A 15,730-nucleotide genomic window follows, 5' to 3' on the forward strand; every position below is an offset into this window, starting at 1 on the left:
TGCTTGAAATAGTCAATTGTGTTTTTTTTAAATTCCAAAGATATAGCCAAGAGGAGGATTTTAGCGCTGTCAATCAACACTGTGTACGTGCTGCTAGTTATCTCAATGGTGGAGAAACAACTTATCGCTACAAAAAAACTGTTTATTCACGATCGTCGGTGGCCATGGTAACTAGCCTGAGAATACATGGTGAGGTTGATTGACAGCGCTAAGACCCGCCTCCTTGCTCTGATCATTTATTTCTACTTATTAGAAGGCTTGATTATCTGTCTCATACTATACTGTCATGACAATGTGATAGTTTTAACAAATATGTAAGAATATGTAAAAAAAAAAGAAAAAGAAAAAGTAATTTAATAAAAGCAGCTTTAAAAGTCAAATAATGAATTAACCAGTTAAAAAAATTAATTAAGCTGTGCTGTAGTTAATCCCGATTAAGCACCCGATCTAAATATAAATGACAAAAAAAGTGAATTATTTAAAATACATTTCTTATTGTCTACATAACAAAATAAGGATTCTTTTCAGTAGTTATCTGGAACTTAAAAAAATTATAAAAGCAAAACTTTCAGAATTTGAAGACTATTTAAGACTTTTAAGACTATTTTCTTATACAAATAAAAATGACATGGTGGATATATTCATACTTCTTGTCCACATTTTGCAATGTTACAACCACAAACTTGTTGTAGTTATCCCAAAGTCAAAATGGTCAAGCAAACATACATACAAATGATTATATCTGGTGAACACGCCATCCCCGCAGTGACACATAGCGGGAGCAGCATTATGCTTTGAGATGCTTTTATTTTAGGAACAGTAAAGCTGGTCAGAGTTGATACTAAGTCGGTTTTAGTAAATGTTGCTTTTTAATTCAATCTTGAAAAAGAAAAAAAACTTTAAAGTGCTAAAAGACTTGAGATTAGTGTGGAGTAATATCTACAAAATGTAGCCGTTACCCTTTTCCTGTATTAAAGTGAATAAAAACTGGATAACAGTGTCTGAAATGAACTCCAAGAACCTTTAATTCCCATTGAAAACAGCTTTATCAGTATTTATTTTACTGAATAAAAACTCCCGTATCCACAAGTGCCTACACGCACATACCAGTCTCACGCCTCCCTTTCAATAGAGGCAGGCTGGGGGGCTTGCACACTTAAACCACCAAACAATGAAAGAATAGAGGGCCAGATTTCCATAACACTATCCTCTGCTCTTGCTATGAAGGACTTGTGATTAAAGTTTTCCTTATGTCAATAAATTCAGAGCACATTTTTCACATTAGAAGACGAATGGACCATTAAAAATGACAGAAAACGTTTTCAATTGGCTTAAATTGCGTGAATATGTTGGGCTCTGCCAATTTATTTCCAAGGCTAATTGAAGGGCCGGTAGGAAAATAGGGAGATATAAAAAGGGAGTCTTGCTGTGGCTGTCAGACAAAAAGAAATTCGGTCAGTGTGCCAGAGAGCAGATGAATGTGTGAGCATTTGTGGAATGTGTGAGAGTGAAAGAGAGAAAGGCAAAAAAAAAAAAAAAAAGGGTGAGTGGGTTTGAGGCAAGTGAGCAGATAAAAGCTGAGCCAGAGAGAGCAAAGAATGGATGCTCAAAGACGAGCAAAAATTAGATCAACTGCTTTAAATCACGTTAACACATGCAACGAAAGGTAAAGTTTACTGGAAACTGAACGAACCAAGATTTCATGGAGTCTATTCACTCCCTGGGCTCAAATTTCTCTTGTGAAATATCCATTATGGACTACACTTCTTTCATCAGAGCATCAAATATGGGAATAATAAAAGATGGTTTTTAAATTAGCTTAAAAAATTAACTTGGGGGTGAAAATCTGCAGTGTTTAAGTAAATCCAAAAGTCTCAGCATCAAAAATATATTAACGATAGAGACTAAAAAATGTTTGGTTATATCTAGAAGCTCAACTAACAACCAATTTTAGGAACCAATGAACATCGAGACCTCTTTAAAACATAAAACTTCACCTTGGTAACGAGGCAGAGGAAACATTTTTAGTCCTAACGAGATGTTTGTGTGCGTGAGTGAAAATGAGTGGGAGAACAGGAGGAGGTGGACGAGAGAGAGAGAGAGAGAGAGAGAACAGAACTGGTCCAATCCAGTCAGCGGTTGCCCCCAGAAACAGAAAGAGTGGAGGCAAGAACCACGAGCTGCAGCTGCCTCGTTTCCATAGCAACCTGGATGCTGGATGAGTGAAGGAGGAGGCAGAAACTGGAAGCTGAGAGAGATGAACAGGATAAGAGACCAAGTAAGGGTCAAAACATGAGTGTGTAGCCAGCAGAAGGGTCAATGGAAAAAACTCGGGCCATAAGAAAGGAGGAGATTAGATCATTTATCTTGGTGTCGGAGGTGCAGAGGAAGATTCAGGAGACAGAAGGCGGAGTGTGAAGCTCTGACATGGATCCCCAGGACTTGCCAATGGAGACCGCCACCTTCAGGGGTACCTGGGAAACACAGAGGGGAAATGATGGCGTCACGTCACAAATACTCACCCACTCAACGCAAAGTATTTATACCAACTCAGTGTTTTTCTAAAAAATATTTTATATTTGTAGAAAAAGTTTCCATTCACCACAGAATTAGTCACCGCTAGATTCCTAACAGAAGTTTGAGTAATGTCACAAAATCTGAGAAAGTTCAAGGAGGTATGAAAACGTTTTCATTAAACTCATGGTTTATTAACTTTAGCCACAAGATAGATCCACGTTTTCTGAAACAACTAAAAAAAACATGTATTTCTAATGAGTTTGTTCTCAAGGCGACAACAAAAAGTTAAATTTTTACTTCATTAAACATTGAACCAGGAACAGAGTCTCTTCACTTCCCTCACCGTCAGATGGACTCCGACATGGTGGATGTACTGAAGGGACTCCATGGTGCTTTTCACCAAACCTGCACAAAATAACACATGCAGATGCAAGTCAAGAAGAATATACAAGATAACAATACAAGTTTAGACTGTATTAATGTCTCTAAATACCTGGACTAAAGAACCTGCCTAAAAATATCATGGATAAAGGGAAGGTGAACTAAGCACTGCTTCAGTCAACACCATTTCTTTGACTTTGGGTTTGTGTTTTATGATTAGACTGTTTGTTTTTCAAGTTTTTATTGCAAATTTATTAAATAAATCTATGGAAATAAAAATAATAAAAGGTAACCAAACAATAAATATAGTATGAGACTGTATTGAATTAAAATCTATTAGAAATGGTGCTGGATCAATCACTCGATCAATCAATCAAGTTTATCTGTAAAGCACATTTCAGCAACAAGAAAGTTCAAAGTGCCTTACATCATAAAAACGCAAAAATACAAAGTCATAAAAGACTAAACACAGTCAACAATTGAGAAAAACAGTAACAAACATTATATTTTAATAAATGCCATAATACAGAGCAATAAAAACCAGGACAAATCGCCTAAAAACAGTTTTTACCCGATGGCAATCATGGCACTAAATTCAAAGGCATAAGAACTTCTGCTCTTGACACCACTTTGTTATAAATGTAAATTCTGTTGCGACACCTCCAGGCGCTGCAACCATCTTCTGATGTCTATTTATTTCTCATTTTGTACTATTCATTTCTTTATCTTGGTATATTACGTATATACACATAACCTGCATCTTAACTCGAGTCGAGCAAATCTCAATCTCGTTGTAATCTGTTGATGACAATGACAAATAAATCTTATCTAATAATCAAAATCATCAATGCATGTGCACTGGGCGTAGTTCTTTCTGAATAGACATTTAAAGCTATATTCTGTGTAGCTTCACAACAAACATCTCAAGAAACTCCACAAACAGATTCAGTTCATGTACAGAAATTAATATGTAACTAAATCCAATCATAAATCACAAAATCTGTTATATATTTTCCAAATTGATCTTAGTTTTAAAGCAAAGCACTGCAATTCAGTTTGTTTACCACTGGTAAATAGTGTTATTTCTAAGGAAGTTTTAACTTGTCTTTTTATTTATTAAGTATCATGTTGAATGTGAAAACCACAGGAAGTAAAAGAGGTGATTCAGCAAGTTTAGGAGAAATGTAATATGTGTTTAAATGATTGTTCCCCCCTCAGACGTAGCTGCAGCGACAGACTTCAGTATATCTGCATCTGGCTTTCAACAGATTGAATTGCATCAGTCACCTAATATTATCATAAACAAGCATTTAGTCTCAATGTTTTACATGTGGTCAATATATTTTGATATTTTTACAAGTAATATTATAGTAATACATTTTTGAGAGGGATAAATAAAGTAGAATTCAATTCAATCATGTCTAACACACATAACAAAAAGAGAGGTCCTATAATAAAGTTTATATTCGTTTTTTAATAGTGTTTTTTAATTAGTGTGGGGTATTTTTTTAGGTGAAACTGGTATACCTGCAAACTGCTCCACCTGAGAATCTTCCACTTCATAAAGGAGCTCATCATGAAGCTGTGCTAAAAGCCTGTAGTAACATAAAACAATCAGAAACACATAAAATACTATTTGCTAATGAACATTTACTGACAATAGCAAAGCAGTCTTTTTCAAATAAACCAGAGTGAATGCGTCAGTACAGCCATGTTTACTTTGCACATTGCTAAGCTAACACATGATGAGACTGATAAATTTGGCGAAAGCTTCAAGTGTGTTTACTCTAGCTGACTGCTTGGCAGCAGCAGTCAGTCTCAGCTAATTTAGGTGGCTGGGGAGCCTGAGAGTGTTGTTTCTGTGTTCTGGTGTCACTTCTCCAGTGAGACAACAAGACCACCTGGAGGCACACGAAGCTAAGATCCTATGTACATATTACTGTTGAGTCTTTTTTACAAATAAAAGAAAGCTAATACAGAGTTTCATTTTTATTGTTGGTACCTGGCAGAGAGCGAGCTGGAGGAGGAGACCAGGTTAAACATGGTGATCATAGCCATCTTACAGAGATCAGCAGCAGAGCCTGGATTTAGATAAAGCACACAAATACACCTGTCTATTCTCAAAATAAAGCAGGAAACATTCAAAAGTCAAAGAATATTTTTTTCCTTTGTGCTTAACAGACTATCAGTTAAATACATTTCAACTTTGCTTCAACACTTGTAGACTTCTCCAGACCTGGGAAATACTTTTATGAAATTCAGGACTTTTACAGATTGAATATGAAATCTGCTGCCAACAGCTGGAACAGAGTGGAGCTGGTTCTGACCGGTGGTAAAAGTATCACAACTCCTACCCTGAACCACAAAGTTGACGGCCTGCCTCTCAGCCTGCATGCGGATCCCCCAGTCTGGGGAGCTGATGTGGGGAAGGAGACGTCGGCGTCCCATTAACGACACCACATAACCTAAAAAACAAAACCAAATCAAACACTAACCATTTTATCAGTAATGCACACATTAAACATGGTGTTCCCCTGAGCGGTGAGTGATGTAGAGTTAGAGCAACACATTATTCTTAAGGAAGACAATCCTAAAAGCAACAGTTCACAAGAATTTTCTAACAAAATTCAGTAATGTTTGCTTGCACTTTCTTAATATTTTAGAGTTCCAAAATAAAACATTTATTGCCTTGCAAAAGTATTAACGTCCACAGATTTTTAAATGTTTAAATTTTGTTTATTTAAAATAAACATATACATAATTTAAACATTTACAAAAGCAATATAAATGCAGTTGCATGCATAATTATTCAACCTTCTTAAGATGAAAATGATTTGATTGACACTGGTTGCAGCTCTATCTGTATGTTTAGGTGAACCTCCACTTCAGTCTGCAACTGGTTTTTATACAAGAAACCAGTTCTGTAGACATGCATTCCCACTAGGACTGCACAATAAATCACAAATTTATTGTTTTTATTGCAACATCACTAAACTGTGTGGGGTGCAATAAATATGAGTTAATATTGTAAATACCATGCAGTCAGGCTTTCTAACTCTGAAATATATGTGGTGAAAGTTGTTTAATGCAACAAACTACAAGTTGTTTTATTTTTATCTCAAGTTATATTATTATCACATCATTCACCAACATCATCACATATTTTTCTAAAACTGTGCAGGCTTAATGCCCATAGCATAATGCTGCCACCATGTGTAACAGCGAGAATGGGATTTTCCATATAGGCAAAAAGTTGTTATGCATAACACATGGACAGACACATTATTATATACAATTATGCAAAACCAACACATGCTGGTACACATGGGTGAATAGTACATTCCACCAATCTGAACAATAGATGAGGCTTTCCACCTAAAACCCTCCAGTAGCCCTTAGTCTCAGCTAAGCCACCCAGGACATGAAACCTGAATGACCTATGAACACAATCATCCTCAAAAACATCCACTATTCAGTAAAAAATACGGTGCAAAACAGGGAGCAAAAACCACAAATCTGCTGCTCTGCTGACCTCTGTCACATACATATGACCTTTCCCAAGGAATGTGATCGCTGTTCTGGGGCCCAGTGACTGTGATGTTTAGTGAGTGTTAGTAAAAGAATATCACAGGAAGTGTTTCTGTAGGCAGACAGGTGTGACCCGAGTCCTGCTGGAATGTGTTTGCAGCCCCTGATGTTTTTGCTTGGACAGAAATGTAACAAGAAAAAACAAAACATGTCTTTTCTTTTTTTCCATAAGGTTCTTTGGATGGTTTGAACAGGAGTATTAATATCTATCTACATGTCTATTCATCCATCCTGGTGTCTTTTTAAAGCTTGAGATAAGGTAAAAGTAGAATACAGTCTATTACAATAAATATTTCATTACTATTTAGCTATATAAGCCATGATGCTGAGAAATGATTTCAGCTTTTTTTTCTAATTTCTTCAAAGTCCTGTTCAGCCATATGATGAAATTGGTATCAACATTTTAGCACCACCTATTAATAACTAATATGTAGAAATCCTTGTGCTGTATCTTTAAACTGAACAAGTTTTAGTTTTTCTAAAACTGTCTCCAAAACTGATCTGTTCGTCATAATCATGAAGCGGCTAAAATCTTTTAGAGCTGCTAAAAGCACAAAAAAACAATTAGGTCGTTTCACAGCCTCCAGATGTCTCCAGTCTGTTTTTATGTGTTTACAACGAAGAGTTTGAAGACTCAAGCTGAAGTCTTTGGGACTTTAAAGAAAATGGAAAGAGAAAATCCTCCCTTTGAAAATGATCTTTGGCATTCTTAGAGGTGATGCTGCAGCATTTATCCAAAGAGCTTTGATGAAATTTGAATGATATAAAGAGCAACAGTGATCTTATTCATGGCAGTGGTTTTAACTCACTTTAACATCAAGGCAAAAAAGTCAAACAGAATTTAAAACATGACAACACAACAGCACAAAAAATGTACCTGAATGAAAATCAGTAAACTCTTATGATATTTTTTGTCACTGCTTTGCTTTCTTACCTTCTCTGTCAGCTGTTACAGCTGCATTGTGAGACCGGGCTCACCTTCACGCCGCCCTTTAAAATATATTTTCAACAAATATGACAGCAGCTGAGCCTGCATCGCTCCCCTCATCTCTGCTTACCCTGCCATCATCCATCCTCCTAGACAAAATATTGCCCTATCAGGTACCAACTGTAAACGTGGCGCAGTGACCGAAACGCAGGAGCACAAATTATTTCCAAGTCCACACAGTAAGACAGCCAGACAATTTGCTGTCAAGACTTTAATTCTTCTGCCATGCAGAGGACCGTTTTATCTTCATTTTCAGGATGGGATTAGGCTGAGACAGGAAGTAGAATTTAAAAATCAGTGACCAATCAGATAAAATAGAAGTAGAGAGCAGATTCAAGGTGAAAAGAAATCCAGCAGATTTTCTGAAGCTGAAGGTTTGGTGAATTATCGTTCACCTGAGAAGGCGCAGGCCTCTCCGATCTGTGCACAGCATTTTATTACAGCACATCGATTAGGGAGCTGCCTCCGGAGAAAGAGGACGTGCAGCGCGAGGAACTGGGGTGTGTCACTGCTGACGGGCTGTGTTGGGTGATGCAGCACCAGTCTGTGTGACTGCAAAGCAGTGTTTACAAAAAAGAAAAAAAGATGACATGAAAAGTATCTAAAGCTTTGATGTTAGCCACAAAACAAGTTTTTTTTCCAATGCTTTTCAGAATTCATTAACAATAGTCTTCCATTGAAACACTGTTGCACAAATACTCTGCACTTTCTCAGGAAGGCAAAATAATCCACCCAGCGTATGAGTAATAAACTTGAGACATTGGGCTGCTTGGCCACAGACTGAAATTTTAACCAAAACTGTTTGAAATGAATTAAGAGGATCCAGATGTCACAAAGCACAAGTTGGGTACATTGTGACATCATCATGCTCCATGTCCACTCTTGGCTGTGCTCAGTGAGGGTTTAAAGTGCAGACTTCACACTATTTTGTGTGAGCATGTGCAAGTCAGAGGTGTGCTGCGCTGGCAGTTCAGTCAGAATATATAAATAAAGTGTCCCGTCGGAACCATCAAACCCTTCCCTTCCAACCCTCCTTCTTGAAGCACCCTTCAAGTATTGACCCGAGGCAGTTTGTCTCATTCCTGCCAATGCAAGCACATCCTCCTAACTCTTTAGCCAAACACATCCAGAGAGATGTGCATGTAAAAAATTCAGAGAGCACCCCAACTGTCAACAGTGTGTTTAATCAACACGCATACAGCTATTGGACGAAGACAGCTTCTGTCACTGTCACTACAGTCATGGGAAAAATCCACCAGGATTCAGAGACTTGGAGAACAAGCTGTAGCAGAAATATCTGAAAGCAGCTGTTGCTATCCTACTGTGAAACACGTTTGGTCCCATTTGTCTTTGAACAGCTCTGTTAGTGTGTCAAGAAGGCCGAGGTCCATGGATAAGAGATTTACACAGTGGTCACAAAAAGGCATAACAAGTTATTGGAAGATTACAAAGAATAATGAATTTAAAAGTTTTAAACAACTTCAAGATAATTATAACCTGGAAAAATGTGACTTTTTTAGATACCTCCAGTTAAGACACTACTACAATAAAAGTATAAAATATTTGGAGGAGGACGAGAATGGTATACTTAAAATCCTATTAGATTCGAGCAATGGAAGACCTCCCAAAAAAACAGTATTCAAACTATATGCATGTCTACGAACGAAGAGGAAATGTAATACAACATATATTAAGACTAAATGGGAAAAAGAAGCCAAAATAACAATAAATGAAGAGGTTTGGTTAAATATATGCAATTCTGTGATTCACACGTCAAGTTCTGGCCTGTGGAAGGAATTTTCCTGGAAATGTATGGTGCGTTTTTTTGTTACACCTAACATTAAAAGTAAACATTGTAACAATACTGAAAAGGCAAAATGTTGGAGGAACTGTGGGAATGTATCTGCAGGACATTTTCATATTTTTTGGGAATGTATTAAGATTGCACTCTATTGGTCGGAAGTGATAAAAGAAATCAATACTAAAATGGACTTAAATTTATGTTGTGATTTTACTGTGGTTTTCCTGGGTAATTTACCTCAGGAACTGAAGAAGTCTGATAGATATCTCCTACTAATATTATTAGCAGGTGCAAAGATAACTATAACTCGCCGGTGGCTTGCTGTGGAACCACCGTCATGTTTGGACTGGAAGGACATAATTGAGGAAATTCACGCAATGGAGAGACTGACTTTTTCATTAAGGCTTGCCACTTATAAATACAATAAATACAGGAAGAAATGGATCACTCGTCGGAGCTTGACACCAACTGTATAATTTATGTAATTACCTATTTTCTTATTTTTGTTTTTCCTTGTTATCACTCAACTGCTCCTGTCAAACTAGCTGCTCTGTAATTTTTTGTTAGAGGGGGGTCTAACTGTTCAATGTATGTATGTGTGTCTCTAAAACTGCAAAAATAACAAAAATAAAGTAAAAAATAAAAATAAAAGAAGGCCGAGGTCCAGTTTTAACTGGGTTTCTGCGGTGTCACCACCTCAAAACAAAATGGCATATTACATATCTATATCTATATATATATCTATATATATATATATATATATATATATGAATATGTCTGATGTCTTTCCTCTTTTAAGCGGAGATGTACAGTAAGATAAACAAACTTAAAATTTTGACGTGTTGTCTCTGAAAAAGACCGTATTTAATTTTGCAGCTCTACTGTGTATTCGTCCTATGACACATTTGTTTCAGTATCAGTTTGTTTTCGGAGCACATATTTAATAACCTTGATGGTAAAACAGTTCAACCTTGCTTGTGGCTCTGCTGGATGGTTCTCTGGATGAACGCCTGGACTTCTCTGTAGGTCTGGAGGAAACTGTCCTGGAAACGACTAGCCTGCTCAACGTTCACCCCCAAAATCCCTGACAGACGTTCACGGCCTACACAAAGTAACATGTTGTTGGATTAGAGCCGGCTACAGTAAAACACAAAGTCTATTTAATGTATTCACTGTTAATAGATGCATAGCTTTGACATAAACTATACCATTTTCTAAAACACTCAAATTACTAGTAGTGAATTCAGATTAAAAACCAAAAACACTGACCTTATTTCTTTTGCCTGTTTCATTTTGATGTCTTTTTTATTGTGCTTGATCAGTCACTAAATATAAAAAGCACTGAGGTCCCTTTGGTATAGTTTTTACTGTCCTTTTCACAAGAGCAGCTTTAAGAGGAGATGATAAAGTGTGGCTGGAATAATGCATTGTGACACGTGTATTGTGTTGAGAATAAAGAAAAATGTGGATAAGAACGTGTTCTAAATGTATTGTTTTCAGACATTTTTGTTTATTCATATCGAGATATTATCCACTGTTATACAACTTTGTTGTATCTAAAAAGGTGTTTGATGAGGTTGGATATAAAAGTGAGGCCTTTACGTGGGCCTGTTGTGTTTTGTGTTGCTCTTGTGCAGGGCCCCACATTCCTGCTGAATGAGGTCAGCACTGAGGTGAACTTTGACCTTCATTACTGATCCCCTCTGTGTTGCTTGCTTTCACACCTCTAGCACCGCTTTATATCTTCTTTCCTCCTTTCTTTCAATTTTCCTGCCCTGTATCTGACGCCTTCGTCCCTGTTTAACTGTAAATTTGAAATGGAAAAACTACTAATGCCTTTCAGATGTGCTCACTCAAGAAACACACATAAAAAGGAAAAACGTGCAAGTTCAGTCAAATTTAATAAAATAAAACCTGAATATGTATTTGTCCTGTTTAATAAGCAGATAGTTTACCTTTGACTGACCTCCTTCATGCCACTTTGTTCACCAGCAATTTTGCATTGCTCCACTATTTTCTGACCTATTTGTGTACATATGTCTGTGCATGAGTCCATAGCGCTGCTGCTGTTGTTGTGCCCCTCCTCCCTGGCCTGATTGTCTCATGGAGAGAGCTTTCCTTGGTATTTAGTAACCATAGCGACGCACCCCTCCATAAAGAGCGGTCTGTCTACGCTGATCAGGATCTCCTCGAGGGCTCCTCCTTTTGTGTGTCTGTACTGTTCCCCACTCACCTAAATTATGAGCAATAATCTTCTGCTATTGCGATTTGTTGTACTATTTTTCAACAAAATATGATAATTTATGCATATTTTTTTTATATGTTCATCTTATTAGTTTACAATTTAAGATTGCTGTTTTTTCAAACTGTTCAGACTATAAGAAGTTGAAATGCGACAAGTGCTGCCTTGCAATTTATTATTTGATTATTCATTGGGTGTTCTTTATTAGATTTATTATCGCTTTTTTAAATACTTTTTTATGTGGCCCTTTTTATTCATTTACAAATATATTTATTATTTTACTTATGCATTACTGCAAATGTTTTTGCTAATTAGTTTTTTTGTTGTTAATGCTACTTAGCTTTAACTTAGTTGTATGCTTCAAGTCCAACAAAACTTTAACTTTTTACACCCAGCTGCCATTTTAGTGCAACACGTTTGGAACAAACTAAATTCTTTCAAAACAAAACCCAAAATTAAACAGACTTGCAGTGATTATAATAGGCTACAAGCTGTTTTGACATGTGGCTCTAAAACTTTGATATATCAAATATTTACTGACTCAAAATGACAAATCTGTGCCTTGGTGTTTCTGGTAGCTGATAAACACCAGAACGTGGTATTAAAAGAGTAATCTAACAAAGATGGTTACACTAACTGGCAATAAGTCAGTGGTGAAACTAGATGTTGATGTTTTCCTGTTCGTCCATACGAGTACATGTTCAAGAAAACACACACATTTTAAATTACCATTCATATCTTTTCACTTTGCTTTAAAGAGTCTGTATTTCTGGTAATCTCTTAAGGTTGTCTGGCTCATTAGTCTGTGAAAGATTTTCTTTACACTTTGGCTGTTTTCATAAATGTTATATTACATGTTCTTCCTGATTACATAATACAGTGGTCTTAAAAAAATCCTTCAACCAAACTTTATTTTTACAGCACTTTTTATACTGTCAAGTGTAGAAAATGAGGACAGTGGATAAATAAAAGCTGAAAAAAGCTGCACTCTATGAACAGTAAGAGACGGTCGTAACCAAAGAGAAGCATGATTTTTCATTTGGTCATCAACTGTCTGCCAAGTTTTCAGCAAAAAGCTCATTAAGAATTACCTTAATGTTGTTGCTAAAATACTACTGTTGGGTCAAAATTGTACTCTCTTTGGTATTTTCCAAGCATTTCCCATCTCTTTATTTGACTCTTTTCATGTTCTTCTATTATTTCTTACTGTTATTCAGACAGTATTTTATTTATTTTGGACCAAACATTCAAGTGAATAGCAGGGTGCATCTTTTATTTACTCTTATTCAAATGGCGGTATATGCTCACCTGCTCCATAAACCACCGAATACACGATGCGTTTGGCATGCTCCCTGTCTTCAGGAGTCACCTCATCAACACCCACCACTTTCCTGGGTGACAGAGATCAAGAAAAACACCTTTGCATTTTGGTATAACAAATAAAAGTTTTATCTAAAGTCAGTGTTGAACATGTTTAAATACAGCATAAAAATATATTTTTAACCCTGTTTTCCAATGGTTTTTGTTTCACTAAGGATTGTCTAAATTAGATTACTGATTATTTTTCTCCAATAGAGCTTAGGAACGTGACGTCACTGCTCTAGATGTAGGGATATGAGCGCCATCTTCAGGGGCCATAAACATAATCTACAAAAACAGCTGTCTCACAGATACTTTGAATCTAAGTTATTTAAAATTATTTAAACTCCGGAATAAAATTTGTTTTGTCTGTGGCCTTTAAAGATGGCACCGAGCGACTGCGCGAGACGTAAGCATCATACGCAGTGACACTGGTTCCAAAGCTCTATTCCAGAGGTTTCCTTACATTTCCTTAGCATTTGGTAGAATTGATTTTTAAACTGTATGACTTCGGTCAAACATTTTAGTCGTCCTTTAACAAACTTCTCACAATAATTTGGTGCAATTTTGGCCCATTCCTCCTGATAGAACTGGTGTAACTGAGTCAGGTTTATAGATTGCCTTGCCAACCCAAGATGACCACTCCAAAACATTGATTCTGTTGTCCTTAAACCCTTAAGCCATTTTGTAATCAATTTGACCATATGCATATAATTATTGTCTCTAAAACTTTAACTTACTGGCTGACATCTTCAGATGTTGCTTCAGTATTTCCACATAATGTTCATTCCTCATGATGTCATCCATTTTATGAAGCTAAAGCACCAAAACAGCCCCACAACATGATGCTACCACCACCTTACTACACAACAGGTGATGGTGTTCTGAAGTTTGCGAGTGTCCCTCTTTTTCCACCAACTGTAACAATCATCATTATGGCCAAACAGTTCAGCTTCAGGTTGATCAGAACAAACAGCATGTCTTCAAGAATTAAAGTCTAGTTTATTTGACAATAAAGTTGTTTTTGTGTTCGTTTTTGTCAAGAAAAATGGCAATTTTCAGTTTTCTGACATTGCACTATAATGATTCTGGATTTAAAATTTGATGGTATATTTGAAAAAGAAAACTTTTGTGGATCATGGTTGATTTTTAAAAGCAAAAAAAAAAAGAAAGAGAAAAGCAGGACTTTGCTGTGTGGAGAAAGTTATATGTGGACAGCATGCAAATACATCGCTACAGAAGCTGTGGAGCTAAAACAGACATAAAGGACTACTAAAAGTACAGAAGTCGTGGAGACGGACATGCAGTGACAGTTATGTGACGTGACTCGGAGAGAGCCGTAGTACTGCGGATCAGACAGGATGCAATGACACATCTGCAAAGTGGCATTTCTAGAGGGGCTCATGAGAAACTGCTGTCTCTGTGTTGACAGACAGCCTCACACACACACACACACACACACACACTAAATTATTGGTGTGTCTGAAGATCCTCAACGCTCCAAGGTTTTCAAAAGCATAATCAAATCAAAAAATCCCTCTCAGGCCGTCTTTCTCATCACCCATATATGTTCCTCTGTTTACTCGCCTGTTATATAGTGACTGAGTGGGAGTACCGACATTTAAAGTTGATTTGCCCCCCTGTTGTGCATCTGGACCAAATGTTCATACTAGATTTTTATTGCCCCCTGCTGGGCAATGGTCCACAAGTCACTGGTGTTGGACAGTAATTTTGGGAGATTATTTTTTGTAAGTGCCCCTGGTAGAGATGCTTTGTCTAAAAACTAAACATTTTCATTGCAGTAGCAATTATTAAATGACTTGTTTAGAAACTCCCTGGTACCAGACTTAATGACATCTTTAATATATCCTCTAAAATGAGTGTAAATGACACATTTTTAAGGTGATCCAAGTACCAGGGATTTATTATTTTGTCAGCCTTTGACCTGTTCTCCTGCAGAACAAAAGAGAATGCAACAGCCCCTCTTCAAAATAGGAAAGACGTGAGAAAACAACATTCAAATAAGGCAGATCTGATTTTCATAAACTAAGAAAAGGCTGGAAGAAAAGAGTTAATTATCCAAACCTGCTTGTATGTGTAGTAAAAGCAACAATTAGATAGTCAAAAACAACTGGAGCTGTTGCAATCTTTATAGTGCAATGTCAGAAATCTAAAAATTGGTCATCAGCAGTTTTTTCAGCAGAAAATGTTCTAAACCAACAACTTTTAAACATCTTCTAGGAGACAACATGTAGAAAAGGTGTTTTATGTGATCATTTACTTCACGTCTGTTTTGAGAAAGAAAGAAGAGAAACAAAAGCTAACTCAGCAAAACATAGCATAAGGCCAGACAAAAGGAAATCAAGAAGTGAGAGAAAGAAGAGCAGATGATGTGAACTCTATACGAGAGGAAACTTTGTGCAGAAGAAGAAGCTCTGACTGAGTAATCCCAGCAGAGCTCAAATGACACCAGTTAACATGCTTAAAGGTGAAAAGAGTGTAAAGCCTGAATAGGGCTGTTAATGTGGTAATCTGCTTAACTGGTCAGTCGGTGCTGCAGAGGCGTCTGAAACAGGAGTATTAATTTAACACGTTACTAACGGGCAGGATCAAAACGATAAACCCAGCGAGTAAACACCACACACATACGGCAATAGAGAGGAGGAGAAAAACACACTAGTCGTTAAAATACATCAAAAGCAAAACAATGCAATCACCAGGGTGACAATCCCAGAGGCCCCCTGGGAATGGAAACGGAGGCAGTTGGCGTGGTCGTCATGGCAACAAGGCGATTAGCGTTTGAAGTGAAGGAGATGGTGAGTCTGAGAGAAGGAGACTATCGGAGACTCCCTGC

The 15,730-nt window shown here is 37.0% G+C and overlaps 1 protein-coding gene across 1 annotated transcript in view; it reads right to left on the reverse strand.

Moving 5' to 3' along the window:
- Positions 1 to 1,604: 1,604 nt before the first annotated feature.
- poln (DNA polymerase nu) overlaps positions 1,605 to 15,730 on the reverse strand; it is a 44,827-nt gene continuing 30,701 nt past the window's right edge. Inside the window, exons 18-24 of the mRNA XM_023346681.1 lie at positions 12,826 to 12,908; positions 10,246 to 10,377; positions 5,253 to 5,363; positions 4,901 to 4,979; positions 4,426 to 4,493; positions 2,861 to 2,922; positions 1,605 to 2,474 (exon numbers count right to left, since the gene is read on the reverse strand). Coding sequence (XP_023202449.1) covers positions 2,394 to 2,474; positions 2,861 to 2,922; positions 4,426 to 4,493; positions 4,901 to 4,979; positions 5,253 to 5,363; positions 10,246 to 10,377; positions 12,826 to 12,908 — 616 coding nt within the window. The 3' untranslated portion in view covers positions 1,605 to 2,393. The remainder of the gene's footprint in view (positions 2,475 to 2,860; positions 2,923 to 4,425; positions 4,494 to 4,900; positions 4,980 to 5,252; positions 5,364 to 10,245; positions 10,378 to 12,825; positions 12,909 to 15,730) is intronic.

The sequence above is a fragment of the Xiphophorus maculatus genome, chromosome 14, assembly GCF_002775205.1.
Source record: "Xiphophorus maculatus strain JP 163 A chromosome 14, X_maculatus-5.0-male, whole genome shotgun sequence".
NCBI lineage: Eukaryota > Metazoa > Chordata > Actinopteri > Cyprinodontiformes > Poeciliidae > Xiphophorus > Xiphophorus maculatus.